This window comes from Bombina bombina, chromosome 3 (genome assembly GCF_027579735.1).
Source record: "Bombina bombina isolate aBomBom1 chromosome 3, aBomBom1.pri, whole genome shotgun sequence".
Lineage (NCBI taxonomy): Eukaryota > Metazoa > Chordata > Amphibia > Anura > Bombinatoridae > Bombina > Bombina bombina.
Genome location: NC_069501.1, coordinates 902,830,969 through 902,847,355, shown reverse-complemented (window position 1 = coordinate 902,847,355; position 16,387 = coordinate 902,830,969). Strand labels below are relative to the sequence as shown.

Sequence of the window (16,387 nt, the reverse complement as noted above, 5' to 3'; positions counted from 1 at the left end):
GTGAGTCTTGATGGGCCAGATGGATGGGCCCGTGGCTGGATTGGTAAAGGGCAGAGAGCTCCAGTCCGACTCAGATGCCAGCAAGGTGGAGGTGGAGTACTGGTTTGGGCTGGTATCATCAAAGATGAGCTTGTGGGGCCTTTTCGGGTTGAGGATGGAGTCAAGCTCAACTCCCAGTCCTACTGACAGTTTCTGGAAGACACCTTCTTCAAGCAGTGGTACAGGAAGAAGTGTGCATCCTTCAAGAAAAACATGATTTTCATGCAGGACAATGCTCCATCACACGCGTCCAAGTACTCCACAGCGTGGCTGGCAAGAAAGGGTATAAAAGAAGAAAATCTAATGACATGGCCTCCTTGTTCACCTGATCCGAACCCCATTGAGAACCTGTGGTCCATCATCAAATGTGAGATTTACAAGGAGGGAAAACAGTACACCTCTCTGAACAGTGTCTGGGAGGCTGTGGTTGCTGCTGCACGCAATGTTGATGGTGAACAGATCAAAACACTGACAGAATCCATGGATGGCAGGCTTTTGAGTGTCCTTGCAAAGAAAGGTGGCTATATTGGTCACTGATTTGTTTTTGTTTTGTTTTTGAATGTCAGAAATGTATATTTGTGAATGTTGAGATGTTATATTGGTTTCACTGGTAAAAATAAATAATTGAAATGGGTATATATTTGTTTTTTGTTAAGTTGCCTAATAATTATGCACAGTAATAGTCACCTGCACACACAGATATCCCCCTAAAATAGCTATATCTAAAAACAAACTAAAAACTACTTCCAAAACTATTCAGCTTTGATATTAATTAGTTTTTTGGGTTCATTGAGAACATGGTTGTTGTTCAATAATAAAATTAATCCTCAAAAATACAACTTGCCTAATAATTCTGCACTCCCTGTAGTATTAATCACAGAGTCAGAGAAACCTCTTTGACTAAGAATCAAGCGTTCAATCTCCATACCTTTAAATTTAAGGATTTGAGATCCTGATGGAAAAAAGGACCTTGCGACAGAAGGTCTGGTCTTAACGGAAGAGTCCACGGTTGGCAAGAGGCCATCCAGACAAGATCCGCATACCAAAACCTGTGAGGCCATGCTGGAGCCACCAGCAGAACAAACGAGCATTCCTTCAGAATCTTGGAGATTACTCTTGGAAGAAGAACTAGAGGCGGAAAGATATAGGCAGGATGATACTTCCAAGCAAGTGACAATGCATCCACTGCTTCCGCTTGAGGATCCCTGGATCTGGACAGATACCTGGGAAGTTTCTTGTTTAGATGAGAAGCCATCAGATCTATTTCTGGAAGTCCCCACATTTGAACAATCTGAAGAAATACCTCTGGGTGAAGAGACCATTCGCCCGGATGTAACGTTTGGCGACTGAGATAATCCGCTTCCCAATTGTCTATACCTGGGATATGAACCGCAGAAACTAGACAGGAGCTGGATTCCGCCCATACCAGTATTTGAGATACTTCTTTCATAGCCAGAGGACTGTGAGTCCCTCCTTGATGATTGATGTATGCCACAGTTGTGACATTGTCTGTCTGAAAACAAATGAACGATTCTCTCTTTAGAAGAGGCCATGACTGAAGAGCTCTGAAAATTGCACGGAGTTCCAAAATATTGATTGGCAATCTCACCTCCTGAGATTCCCAAACCCCTTGTGCTGTCAGAGACCCCCAAACAGCTCCCCAACCTGTCAGACTTGCATCTGTTGAAATTACAGTCCAGGTCAGAAGAACAAAAGAAGCCCCCTGAACTAAACGATGGTGATCTGTCCACCACGTCAGAGAGTGTCGTACAATCGGTTTTAAAGATATTAATTGAGATATCTTTGTGTAATCCCTGCACCACTGGTTCAGCATACAGAGCTGAAGAGGTCGCATGTGAAAACGAGCAAAGGGGATTGCGTCCGATGCAGCAATCATAAGACCTATAATTTCCATGCATAAGGCTACCGAAGGGAAAGATTGTGATTGAAGGTTTCGACAAGCTGAGATCAATTTTAGACGTCTCTTGTCTGTCAAAGACAGAGTCATGGACACTGAATCTATCTGGAAACCTAAAAAGGTTACCCTTGTCTGAGGAATTATTGAACTTTTCGGTAAATTGATCCTCCAACCATGATCTTGAAGAAACAACACAAGTCGATTCGTATGAGATTCTGCTAAATGTGAAGACTGAGCAAGTACCAAGATATCGTCCAAATAAGGAAATACCACAATACCCTGTTCTCTGATTACAGACAGAAGGGCACCGAGAACCTTTGTAAAAATCCTTGGAGCTGTTGCTAGGCCAAACGGCAGAGCCACAAACTGGTAATGCTTGTCTAGGAAAGAGAATCTCAGAAACGGATAGTGATCTGGATGAATCGGAATATGCAGATATGCATCCTGTAAATCTATTGTGGACATATAATGCCCTTGCTGAACAAAAGGCAGGATAGTCCTTATAGTTACCATTTTGAATGTTGGTATCCTTACATAACGATTCAATATTTTTAGATCCAGAACTGGTCTGAAGGAATTCTCCTTCTTTGGTATAATGAAGAGATTTGAATAGAACCCCAGCCCCTGTTCCAGAACTGGAACTGGCATAATTACTCCAGCCAACTCTAGATCTGAAACACAATTCAGAAATGCTTGAGCTTTCACTGGATTTACTGGGACACGGGAAAGAAAAAAATCTCTTTGCAGGAGGCCTTATCTTGAAGCCAATTCTGTACCCTTCTGAAACAATGTTTTGAATCCAAAGATTGTGAATTGAATTGATCCAAATTTCTTTGAAAAATCGTAATCTGCCCCCTACCAGCTGGGCTGGAATGAGGGCCGCACCTTCATGTGGACTTTGGAGCTGGCTTTGGTTTTCTAAAAGGCTTGGATTTATTCCAAACTGGAGATGGTTTCCAAACTGATACCGCTCCTGTGGGTGAAGGATCAGACTTTTGTTCCTTATTGTGACGAAAGGAACGAAAACGATTATTAGACCTAAATTTACCTTTAGATTTTTTATCCTGTGGTAAAAAAGTTCCTTTCCCTCCAGTAACAGTTGAGATAATAGAATCCAACTGAGAACCAAATAATTTATTACCCTGGAAAGAAAGGGAAAGCAAAGTTGACTTAGAAGACATATCAGCATTCCAAGTTTTAAGCCATAAAGCTCTTCTAGCTAAAATAGCTAGAGACATATACCTGACATCAACCCTAATGATATCAAAGATGGCATCACAAATAAAGTTATTAGCATGTTGAAGAAGATTAACAATGCTATGAGAATTATGATCTGTTACTTGTTGCGCTAAAGCTTCTAACCAAAAAGTCGAGGCTGCAGCAACATCCGCTAAAGATATAGCAGGTCTAAGAAGATTACCTGAACATAAGTAAGCTTTTCTTAGAAAGGATTCAATCTTCCTATCTAAAGGATCCTTAAAGGAAGTACTATCTGCCGTAGGAATAGTAGTACGTTTAGCAAGAGTAGAGACAGCCCCATCAACTTTAGGGATTTTGTCCCAAAATTCTAATCTGTCAGATGGCACAGGATATAATTGCTTAAAACGTTTAGAAGGAGTAAATGAATTACCCAAATTATTCCATTCCCTGGAGATTACTTCAGAAATAGCATCAGGGACAGGAAAAACTTCTGGAATAACTACAGGAGATTTAAAAACCTTATTTAAACGTTTAGATTTAGTATCAAGAGGACCAGAATCCTCTATTTCTAATGCAATTAAAACTTCTTTAAGTAAAGAACGAATAAATTCCATTTTGAATAAATATGAAGATTTATCAGCATCAACCTCTGAGACAGAATCCTCTGAACCAGAGGAACCATTATCAGAATCAGAATGATGATGTTCATTTAAAAATTCATCTGAAAAATGAGAAGTTTTAAAAGACCTTTTACGTTTACTAGAAGGAGGAATAACAGACATAGCCTTCTTAATGGATTTAGGAACAAAATCTCTTATGTTAACAGGAACACTCTGAGTATTAGATGTTGACGGAACAGCAACAGGTAATGTAACATTACTAAAGGAAATATTATCTGCATTAACAAGTTTGTCATGACATTCATTACAAACAGCAGCTGGAGGAACAGATACCACAAGTTTACAGCAGATACACTTAACTTTGGTAGATCCAGCACCAGGCAGCGTTTTTCCAGAAGTATCTTCTGACTCAGTGTCAATCTGGGACATCTTGCAATATGTAATAGAAAAAACAACATATAAAGCAAAAATGATCAAATTCCTTAAATGACAGTTTCAGGAATGGGAAAAAATGCCAGTGAAGAAGCTTCTAGCAACCAGAAGCAATAAATAATGAGACTTAAATAATGTGGAGACAATATTGACGCCCATATTTTTTTAGCGCCAAAAAAGACGCCCACATTATTTGGCGCCTAAATGCTTTTGGTGCCAAAAATGATGCCACATCCGGAACGCCGACACTTTTGGCGCAAAAAAACGTCAAAAAATGACGCAACTTCCGGCAACACAGAAAAAACAAAAAAAAATGTTTGCGCCAAAAAAGTCCGCGCCAAGAATGATGCAATAAAATGAAGCATTTTCAGCCCCCGCGAGCCTAACAGCCCACAGGGAAAAAAGTCAAATTTTAAGGTAAGAAAAAAAATTGATTTATTCATATACATTATCCCAAATATGAAACTGACTGTCTGAAATAAGGAACGTTGAACATCCTGAGTCAAGGCAAATAAATGTTTAAACACATATATTTAGAACTTTATAAAAAAGTGCCCAACCATAGCTTAGAGTGTCACAGAAAATAAGACTTACTTACCCCAGGACACTCATCTACATGTAGTAGAAAGCCAAACCAGTACTGAAACGAGAATCAGTAGAGGTAATGGTATATATAAGAGTATATCGTCGATCTGAAAAGGGAGGTAAGAGATGAATCTCTACGACCAATAACAGAGAACCTATGAAATAGACCCCGTAGAAGGAGATCATTTAATTCAAATAGGCAATACTCTCCTCACATCCCTCTGACATTCACTGCACGCTGAGAGGAAAACCGGGCTCCAACCTGCTGCGGAGCGCATATCAACGTAGAATCTAGCACAAACTTACTTCACCACCTCCACAGGAGGCAAAGTTTGTAAAACTGATTTGTGGGTGTGGTGAGGGGTGTATTTATAGGCATTTTAAAGGTTTGGGAAACTTTGCCCCTCCTGGTAGGAATGTATATCCCCATACGTCACTAGCTCATGGACTCTTGCTAATTACATGAAAGAAATTGTAATCTCTGTCTGAATCTTGAAAGACAATTTTTGTGTATCATGTCCCTTTACAGTGTCATATGAATTAATTATACAGACATTTAACTGGGTTCATGGGCAGACTAGGTATTCCATACAAACTATAGCAAATTAGTTACAACTGTACACATACTGGTATACCCCCATTATATTATACTGAACAGCAATACTTGGGAGTATAAAAACCTGAAAATATACCTTTGACTTTGCAGCTTTCACCAAAATATCATAATTTGCAGGTGGAGGAGCAGGATGCTTTCGGAGGAGAGCATATTCTGGAAATTCATCATAAATTTTTTGTGCAACAGAAATATTGGCAAGCAACATGAATTCTTCCACCATCGAATTGGTTTCCCTGGAATTGTAAAAATAAATAAATATATCAAACAACTTTTACTTGTTTAAATTAATCTTTGGAAACTGTTTAAAAGGGACACTCAGGTTTTATTAAATTTTCATGATTCAGATACAGCATGTAATTTTAAACAACTTTCCAATTTACTTCCATTAAAAAAAATGTGCACAGTCTTTTATATTTACACTTTTTTTGAGTCACCAGCTCCTACTGAGCATGTGCAAGAACTCAGACTATACGTATATGCATTTGTGATTGGCTGATTGCTATCACATGGTACAGGGGGAGTGGAAATATACATAACTTTAAAATGTGTTAGAAAATAATCTACTACTAATTTGAAATTCAGAGTAAATGCTTTTGTATTGTCTTGTTATCTTGCATTTGTTGATTATGCAAATCTGCTGTGTTTACTGGTCCTTTAAGGGCAAAATACTTAGACCAACTTTTAGGGTTTTAGGGTTCTATAAAAATAGAACCATAAAATTTCTCTTTTTTCCTCTAACAATAACAAGTTTATGTGTTTTTTTCAAATATCAACACAATCACACCCAGCTATTTAGCTCAGCTGCAGCACATTTGTCAGTATCATTGAAAAATGGCCTCATACTCAAAGAAACATTAAGCACTTGAGATGGTGATATAAACTTATAAATTGTATATATAAAAATAACTCTGCAATATACTTTCATTATTTATTTTGTCCCCCTTTCCTGTAATTCCATTCTGAAATTGGGAGCTTTTCAGTTCCTGTTAGAAATGGAAGTGCAGAGCACTGTTATATTCCACACAGTCATTTGCTGCACACTCTAGTGACCTATATATAACTACCCCTAATATACCACAGCATAGTAACCTACGTTACAACATGGCAGCTCACATTGTTTTATAGACACTAAAACTTTACACTTATTTTGTCAATACTTAAACAGTGGATGAAACTTTAAAAAAATACATCTACATTATTCTCAGACTATTCTTTTCTTTGAACGCATTATTCTATTTAGCATTTATTTACACCGAGATTACGAGTTTTGCGGTAACAGGGGTGCGCTGCTAACAAGCTTTTTTTTTCACCGCTCCCTTAAGACAACGCTGGTATTAAGGGTTTTTTTAAACCCGGCGTTAGCCGCAAAAAGGTGAGCATAGAGCAAAATTTAGCTCCACATCTCACCTCAATACCAGCGTTGCTTACGGTAGTGGTAAGCTGGCTAAACGTGCTTGTGCACGATTTCCCCATAGGAATCAATGGGGCAGATTCAGCTGGTAAAAACACCTGCAAAAAAAGCAGCGTTCAGCTTCTAACGCAGCCCCATTGATTCCTATGAGGAAATAAAATTAATGTCTACACCTAACACCCTAACATGAACCCCAAGTCTAAACACCCATAATCTTACACTTATTAACCCCTAATCTGCCATCCCCGACACCTGCATTATATTATTAACCCCTAATCTGCTGCTCCAGACACCGCCGCCACCTACATTATCCCTATGAACCCCTAATCTGCTGCCCCTAACATCGCCGACACCTACATTATAGTTATTAACCCCTAATCTGCCGTCCCCATCGTCGCCGCTACTATATTAAATTTATTAACCCCTAAACCTAAGTCTAAACCTAAGTCTAACACCCCCTAACTTAAATATAATTTAAAATAAAACGAAATAAAATTACTACAATTAAATAAATGAATCCTATTTAAAACTAAATACTTATCTATAAAATAAACCATAAGATAGCTACAATATAAATAATAGTTACATTGTAGCTAGCTTAGGGTTTATATTTATTTTACAGGCAACTTTGTATTTATTTTAACTAGGTACAATAGTTATTAAATAGTTATTAACTATTTAATAACTACCAAGTTAAAATAAGTACAAATTTACCTGTAAAATAAATCCTAACCTAAATTACAATTACACCTAACACTACACTATCATTAAATTAATTACCTAAACTAACTACAATCAACTACAATTAAATTAAATAGACTAAAGTACAAAAAAAACAAAACAAATTACAGAAAATAAAAAAATAATTAGTTTTTTTAAACTAATTACACCTAATCTAATCCCTTTAATAAGATAAAAATTAATTGTAATTTAGGTTAGGATTTATTTTACAGGTAAATTTGTACTTATTTTAGCTAGGTAGTTATTAAATAGTTAACAACTATTTAATAACGATTGTACCTAGTTAAAATAAATACAAAGTTTCCTGTAAAATAAATATAAACCCTAAGATAGATACAAATGTAACTATTAGTTATATTGTAGCTAGCTAAGGGTTTATTTTATAGGTAAGTGTTTAGTTTTAAATAGGATTAATTTATTTAAAGTGAATGTAAATTTTGATGCTAAAGTGCCCGGTTTTTAAAACTTTGATTAAAAACAGGGGCACTTTAATTCATAAAAATTTACATTTCACTCCTGTTGTGACAAAAAACTTACCTTTTAAACTTCACAGCAGCTCCAGCTTTCTCCGGTCTCACAAGCCATTTCTGATGTCAGAAATGATTGATAGGTCATTCTCCAATCACAGCTTCCCCCCCGGGGGATTCAGTGTCCGATTCACTGCTGTGATTGGAGGAAGCCGATGCCTCATTTTAGACCCAGGAAGAGGCTTTGAAACAGGTGGAGGAAGCTGGAGCTGCTGTGAAGATTAAAAGGTAAGTTTTTTTTCACAACAGGAGTGAAATGAAAATTTTTATGAATTAAAGTGCCCCTGTTTTGAATCAAAGTTTTAAAAACCGGGCACTTTAGCATCAAAATTTACATTCACTTTAATTGTAGTAATTTTATTTCGTTTTATTTAAATTATATTTAAGTTAGGGGATGTTGGGGTTAGACTTAGGTTTAGGGGTTAATAAATGTAATATAGTTGCGGCGACGTTGGGGACGGCAGATTAGGGGTTAATAAATGTAGGCCCAGAAGAAGAACTTTTTTTACTTTCTGCAATGAGTTTTTTTTTAGTTAAATGCAGGTCATTTTGAAATAGAAATCAGTTTTAAATCGTTCATAAACAATATTTTTGTTTTTTGTTTTAATTGAACTTTAACTTCTGTAAGTGTAATGTAACATCAGAAATATTTCATATAACTTAGATTAAACATGGATGGTAAAAAACACTTACATGTAGCAGCTGCATCACACATTTTACATATGTGACTTAAAAAAAACATTCACATGTAGCATCAGCAATGCAATAGGACAAGCTACATGTGAATGTTTTTTTAAGTCACATGTAAAATTTAAAAAATTATTTTATAGTGCACTGCTTGGTGTACTGTTTTATACTGATGCTGCGAGGCAGATACCACTCCTATAACCAGCCCTCCTCTGGCTATACCCATGTGCCAGTGTCACTAGTGTGTCATTATATAGTGCTGAGTGTTATTATACTGATGCAGATATCACTGACCCTATAACCAGCCCTCCTCTGGCTATACCCATGTGCCAGTGTCACTCTTGTGTCATTATATAGCGCTGGATTTTATTATACGGTGATGCAGATACCACTCTTATAACCAGCCCTCCTCTGGCTATACCCATGTGCCAGTGTCACTACTGTGTCATTATATAGTGCTGAGTGTTATTATACTGATGCAGATATCACTGACCCTATAACCAGCCCTCCTCTGGCTATACCCATGTGACAGTGTCACTACTGTGTCATTATATAGTGCTGAGTGTTATTATACTGATGCAGATATCACTGACCCTATAACCAGCCCTCGTCTGGCTATACCCATGTGCCAGTGTCACTCTTGTGTCATTATATAGCGCTGGATTTTATTATACGGTGATGCAGATACCACTCTTATAACCAGCCCTCCTCTGGCTATACCCATGTGCCAGTGTCACTACTGTGTCATTATATAGCGCTGGATTTTATTATACGGTGATGCAGATACCACTGTTATAACCAGCCCTCCTCTGGCTATACCCATGTGCCAGTGTCACTACTGTGTCATTATATAGCGCTGGATTTTATTATACGGTGATGCAGATACCACTCCTATAACCAGACCTCCTCTGGCTATACCCATGTGCCAGTGTCACTACTGTGTCATTATATAGCGCTGGATTTTATTATACGGTGATGCAGATACCACTCTTATAACCAGCCCTCCTCTGGCTATACCCATGTGCCAGTGTCACTACTGTGTCATTATATAGCGCTGGATTTTATTATACGGTGATGCAGATACCACTCTTATAACCAGCCCTCCTCTGGCTATACCCATGTGCCAGTGTCACTACTGTCATTATATAGCGCTGGATTTTATTATACGGTGATGCAGATACCACTCCTATAACCAGCCCTCCTCTGGCTATACCCATGTGCCAGTGTCACTACTGTGTCATTATATAGCGCTGGATTTTATTATACAGTGATGCAGATACCACTCCTATAACCAGCACTCCTCTGGCTATACCCATGTGCCAGTGTCACTACTGTGTCATTATATACTCTACTAAGAGTGGAGCTCCAGAGTCTGCAGCTAGACTACTTTGCAACTGTGTGCTGTGTGTATAGTGAGAGACCTTATGTGAGTTAGTGGCTGCGTGTGACAGTTTCTGGTCCTATGGATTTTTGCTGATTGCCTCCTGTTGAAGCCTTGTCATAGTCTGTTGGGTGACTGTATTGATCCCTTCCTGCCTGATTAGCATCATTGGAGATGTTCCACCGAATGTGAGTATATTTCCAACTATATACATCACAATCCTTTGGGTTCAAACTGTACTAGCCCATATAGGCACCTTTGTGTCTCCTTGTATCTTTATCACAGAATATCCTTCTCTATCCAAGAGGTCGGTCTGCTGGGTGACTGTGATAGATCCCAGACTGCTTCCACTGCACTAACTGGAGTGCTTCCAAAATTGTGAGTTTGAATTGGCACAATTAGATTGCATATATTGTGTGGAACAAACAATATTGGGCCATGTGGCGCACCTGTGTTTTTTCTTTTTCTTTTTTACTTAACAGAACTGGCCATTCTTTCTGCAGGCAGGCAGGCTCCACTTTCTGCGATATTATCGCAGATCGCACTATGTTCTGCCTTGGGGAATGTAGGTAGGTGTTGGCGATGTTAGGGACGGCAGATTAGGGGTTAATAATATTTAACTAGTGTTTGCGAGGCGGGAGTGCGGCGGTTTAGTGGTTAATATATTTATTACAGTGGCGGCGATGTCCGGTCGGCAGATTAGGGGTTAAAAACTTTAATTGCTTCCGATGGGGGGGGGGGGGGTTCGGTTTAGGGGTTAATAGGTAGTTTATGGGTGTTAGTGTACTTTTTAGCACTTTAGTTAAGAGTTTTATGTTACGGCGTTAGCCCATAAAACAAACACTTAACTACTGACTTTTAAATGCGGTAGGAGTCTTGACAGGAGAGGGTGTACCGCTCACTTCTTCCAAGATTCGTATTAAAAAGATAGGATACAACATTTACGTAAGGGGGTTTGCGGTAAGCTCGAGTCACGGAAGAAAAGTAAGCGGTACACCTGTACCTGCCAGACTCGTAATACCAGCGGGCGTTAAAAAGCAGCGTTGGGACCTTTCAACGCTGCTTTTTAAGGCTAACGCAAGACTCGTAAACTCGCTGTTAGGGTTTAATGACCCTTTAACATGGGCCAGTCGAATTCTGTAGCTAAAATTAGTTAATAGACCTGAGACTGAACATTTCAGCTTAATATGGAGTGCCCCAAAACGTTTTTGAATGCAACAATGGTTTTGCTTATGGGCAAAACACACAGAAATAACCTGCTGCCATATTGGATAACTTTATGAAGCAACATCACCAACCAGATACAAATACTACTTGCTCAATCAATTAAAGATAAAAAAATCAATAATAAGCACTTTTACACTAATGCAAATTTTTGAAACTGATAAACCAACAAACATACATGTCCACTGTAAGGATAATGCCCCTGTTCAAAGGCGCTCGACGCACACTCATCTCTGTGATTTTGGAGCATAACCGGTTATAGTCACACATTACTTATTAGAATCACTACATACATTTAAAGGGACACTAAACCCAAAAGTTTTCTTTCATGATTCAGATAGATAATACAATTGTAAAAAATTCCTATTCACTTCTATTATCTAATTTGCTTCATTCTTTAGATATCCTTTGTTGAAGAAATAGCAATGCATATGGGTGAGCCAATCACACGAGGCATCTATATGCAGCCACCAATCGGCAGCTACTGAGCCTATCTAGATATGCTTTTCAGCAAAGGATATAAAGTGAATGAAGCAAATTAGATAATAGAAGTAAATTAGAAAGTTGTTTACAATTGCATGCTCTTTCTAAATCATGAAAGAAAAAAATTTGGGTTTCATGTCCCTTTAAAGTATGTAAAAGATCACAAAATTAAGAGTAACAACGACAATAACAATTTTGCATTTTCAGGAGGTAACCATTTTAAGATTGAGGGGTATTAATGGCAAAAACATTTTAGGATTATGATCATAAAAAAAAACAAAAAAAACTGCCGAAAACAAGTGTAAAATTGAGATCGAACAAGCATGTTTAAATCATTCTTCATTAGCACCTCTGTTAAATAGACAAATAAAATGAACATTAGAAGCAGCTCCTACAGTTCATATTCCTCTTAGAGTATTGTCAAAAATTACTTTCAATAAACCAACTGTTTTGTGCAGGTCACAAATCTCCTAGCTACAAATAGGCTACTACACTGACAAATGCAGCAAACGGTCTCAGTTTATAAGGGAAAGCCTTACAAACCCTAAAGCTCTGAACCTTTGATCCTAAGCTCTTTACCCATTAAGCTTGGACCTAGTTTCAACACTTGGAGTGGGGAAGTATGTACTATGAACAATAATTATTTAAAAAAAATAAAAAACAGTTAATAGCATACTTCAATTCCTTTGTCTGCAGATCTATGGGATCATGGGTTTCACTGTCCATATGAAATCGAACCTCCGGAGAAGAAAGAGTCAAAGCACTGAAACACAAAAATATGACAGACTAAAACCAAAGAATATAGTAAATAATGCTTGAATGCTCAATAAATATTTGCTATTTTGTGTAATATTAATGAACAACTCTAAACCACGTAATTAAATTCACATAAAATTTAAGGGACACTGTACTCATTTCATTGTATTCAAGTTTGCTATTAGAACTCCCTTTCAAATGGGCTGAGCTCTCTCCGCCAACCCTACAGTGAGAATGATTTCTGATATTGCATAATGTTTACATAGCTTTTCTATATCTAATACTGCAGCATTTAAATTTTCAGTATAGGTGGGAATTACAATAGACAAAAACAGCTATTTCAAATAACAATTGAATACAGCAAGTAAAAACGGATGATTTGAAAAACATTAAAGAAGATAAAAAAAAATTAAGTACAATGTCACTTTATACTAATGTTAGTTGCTAAAGAGCACACACACAATACATAAATCAGCAAGTACTGCTTACACATAAGTCATTATGTCTTGTGTTTGATCATGACCATTCAATGTGTTTTAAGATAAATCAGATCTTTTATTTTTATTGGCAGATTGTTCAGCTCAATCTTAAAAGGTCATCAAAATAAACATATTCAATTTTATACCCATTATCTATTCTTCGTTTCTTCAAAATCTTAGCTAATTTATTCAGCAGGCGAAGACTTTTTGTTATCTCATCATTCATGTTAGGGGAATCAATTCTCATCTGTGCTTCTGCATACGTAAGAGAAGCCTGCAAAAAGTGTTACAAATATGTTTAGATTACCAACAAAAAAAATAGAGCAAAAAAAAGGGGCAGGCACACCAAATCAAGCATATGATTCTTTTACTGAAGCATCAGGCAACAGCACAGAGCAACGTTTCGGGGCTCCCGTCCCTTCCTCAGGCTAAACTAACAAAAAAAATATTATACCTTCTACATACAAAATGAAAATATTCTGAAGGTTACAAGTTTTAGAAATGAGTGAAAGTAGACAGCCCAACAAAACTATACACCACTAAAAGAATAGCAAACTATAGCACTGCATATTCCTACATTTCCCATGATGCAATTCAAACTAAATACTGTATTACAAAAGTTTTTTTTACTTAAATGTTTAAAATGACACTGTCAGAGCATATAATGAATTTGCCTCATCACTGACAAAGAGCTACTACTTTAGCAATAAGACCTTTTACAAGAAGCTAACACACCTGTAAGTATTCATATGCATTTCAATGTTGAGTTTTTATATACAGTTTACTAGTTGGGGAAGAAAAGTTACTAGTCCAGAGGGAAAAAAAAAGTTACTAGTCCATATAACCATCTGTTAAAGTGAAGGTAAACTTTGATGAATCAGTGACCTGTTTTTAAAAATATTATTAAAACCAGGGGCACTTTCATTCATCAAAGTTTACATTTCCCCGTTTTTGTACAAATACATTTTATTCTAGAAGCTGCTCCAGCGCTTCCCCCGCCCGTCGCAAGCCTTTTCATAAATCACCCATGAAAAATCCGTCTTCCTCCAATCACGGCTTCCCCTGAGGCAATGTTTGCTCTGGGGGGGGGGAAGCCGTGATTGGAGGAAGCCGGATTTGTCATTGGCGACGTATGAAGGGGCTTGTGACGGGTGGGGGAAGCGCTGGAGCGGCTTCCAGAATAAAAGGTATTAGTACAAAAACGGGGAAATGTAAACTTTGATGAATGAAAGTGCCCCTATTTTTAAAAACAGGGCACTGATTCATCAAAGTTTACCTTCACTTTAAAGCACAAACGATATACTCATGTGAGTATTTGCTTAGCCGACAATGTGTGTCCAAGAAACTTGGGTAAATGTGTCAACCATGGAAGTATGATGTCAAATTGCAAATACCAAATAAGCATGATGCAATTAGAGATTGACCATGTTCTAGTTATTTTTATTCTATATTACTTCAACATGAAAGTGTATAACTTAACAATAAAATGATTACAGTTACAGCAAAGGGATATAAAAACCCCAAAAATTATTTTGTGATTCAGACAGAGAATACAATAAAAAAAAAAAGTTTCCAATTACTTCTAGTTTCAAATTAGCTTTGTTCCCATGTTATTCTTTGTTGAAAAGATACCAAGGTAGGCATCTGGAGCACTGCATGGCATGAAATAGTGCTGCCATCTAGTGATCTTGCAAATGGATAACATTTTTGCAAAACTGCTGCCATCTAGTTCTCCAGACACATGCACGCTGCTAAGCTTAAGTCACTGCTTTTCAACAAAAGATACCAAAAAAATGAAAGGGACAGTTAACATAAAAAATGATGTTACATAATGCTGCACTATATGCAGCATTATGTAACATTATCCTAGCGACACCTTAAAAAACAAAAGCAATTAAGAGATTTAACCCCCCAAAGTATACTTACCTTCCGTTCTTCACCAGCCTCTTCGGATTATTTTTTTTCTCGCAAAAGTGCATCACAGCGACACTGTCTAAATTAGAGTGAGCCCGATCGAGCTATTGAACCGAATGTAGTGCACTCCCGTGCTGCGTAAAGCTGGGAACGCACTTCATTTAGTTCTATGCTGTGGTTTGGCGCACTGTGATTGCACAGCGCACCCATGAAACACTTTAATGAAGAAAAAAAGAATCAGAAGAGGCTGCCGAGGAATGGAAGGCAAATATACCATTGGTGGGTAAATCTTTTAATAGCTTTTGTTTTTTTTAAATGTCGCTAGGATAATGTTACATAATTCTGCACAGAATTGTGCAACATTTTTTACATTTACTGTCCCTTTAAAATTATATGCTCTATCTGAATCATGGGTTTCATGTCCCTTTATGCTACAGGGAAAACATTTTTGCTGCTCCGGGAAACAATAATTATTTAAAATAATCATTAAAAATGAAGTTGTTTTTGTTGTTGTTGTTGTTGTTGATCACCAGAAAATGTTGCAGTATGTTAACGGAAATCCACTTACTTTTGAATTAATAACACTTTTTGTGTATTTTGTGTTTAGAATGTTAGCATTCTGATCCAGCTCCCAGATGCAGGAAAATGCCAGCCTGGAATACACAGATATAATAGAAATTAAAGTGAAAAGAACAATCATCAGTACGGTAACATTAAAAACAAACGGATATACCTTTCCACTTCGGATCTCAATGAACATAAATTTGAGCTTAGCAGTTCTGGAACCATATCAATTCTCTGAAAATAATAATAAAAAAAATGTTACTTTATTTAATTTGAATAAAAAAACATGGATAACAACAGATGTATTTAAAAGGTTTGTCTAAAACATCAGATAAGTGCAATAATTAAAAGGACAGTTTACTTGAAAATTGTTATTGTTTAAAAAGATAGCTAATGCCTTTATTAACCATTCCCCAGTTTTGCATAACCAACACTGTTATATTACTATAGTGTTTACCTCTGTGATTACCTGGCTCTATCTAAGCCATGGCAGCCTGCCCCTTATATTTTTACAATCTTGCATGTTAGCCAATCAGTGCTGGTTCTTGTATAACCATTATCATTCTATTATTCTCCATGTGAGTGTACACAATGTTATTTATATGGCACACATGAACTAGCACTGTCTGGTTGTTGTGCAAGATTAAAAAAGCGCTAAGATAAGGGGAGGTCTGCTGTAGTTTAGAAACAAGCAAACTTAGAGGTTAATAAGTATATTAATATAACAATGTTGGTTATACAAAGCAGGGGAATAGGCAAGTAAAAGGCATTAACTATCTTTAAACAATAAAAAACATAATTTATGTAAGA

General features: G+C 37.1%; 1 protein-coding gene across 2 annotated transcripts in view; it reads right to left on the bottom strand.

The window, feature by feature from the left end:
• DIS3 (DIS3 homolog, exosome endoribonuclease and 3'-5' exoribonuclease) overlaps window positions 1–16,387 on the bottom strand; it is a 172,035-nt gene that overhangs the window by 74,261 nt on the left and 81,387 nt on the right. For both annotated transcript variants that reach the window (XM_053707929.1, XM_053707930.1), the window contains exons 13-17: window positions 15,747–15,811; window positions 15,582–15,666; window positions 13,246–13,373; window positions 12,541–12,627; window positions 5,487–5,643 (exon numbers count right to left, since the gene is read on the bottom strand). In XM_053707929.1, the coding sequence (XP_053563904.1) occupies window positions 5,487–5,643; window positions 12,541–12,627; window positions 13,246–13,373; window positions 15,582–15,666; window positions 15,747–15,811 (522 nt within the window). The remainder of the gene's footprint in view (window positions 1–5,486; window positions 5,644–12,540; window positions 12,628–13,245; window positions 13,374–15,581; window positions 15,667–15,746; window positions 15,812–16,387) is intronic.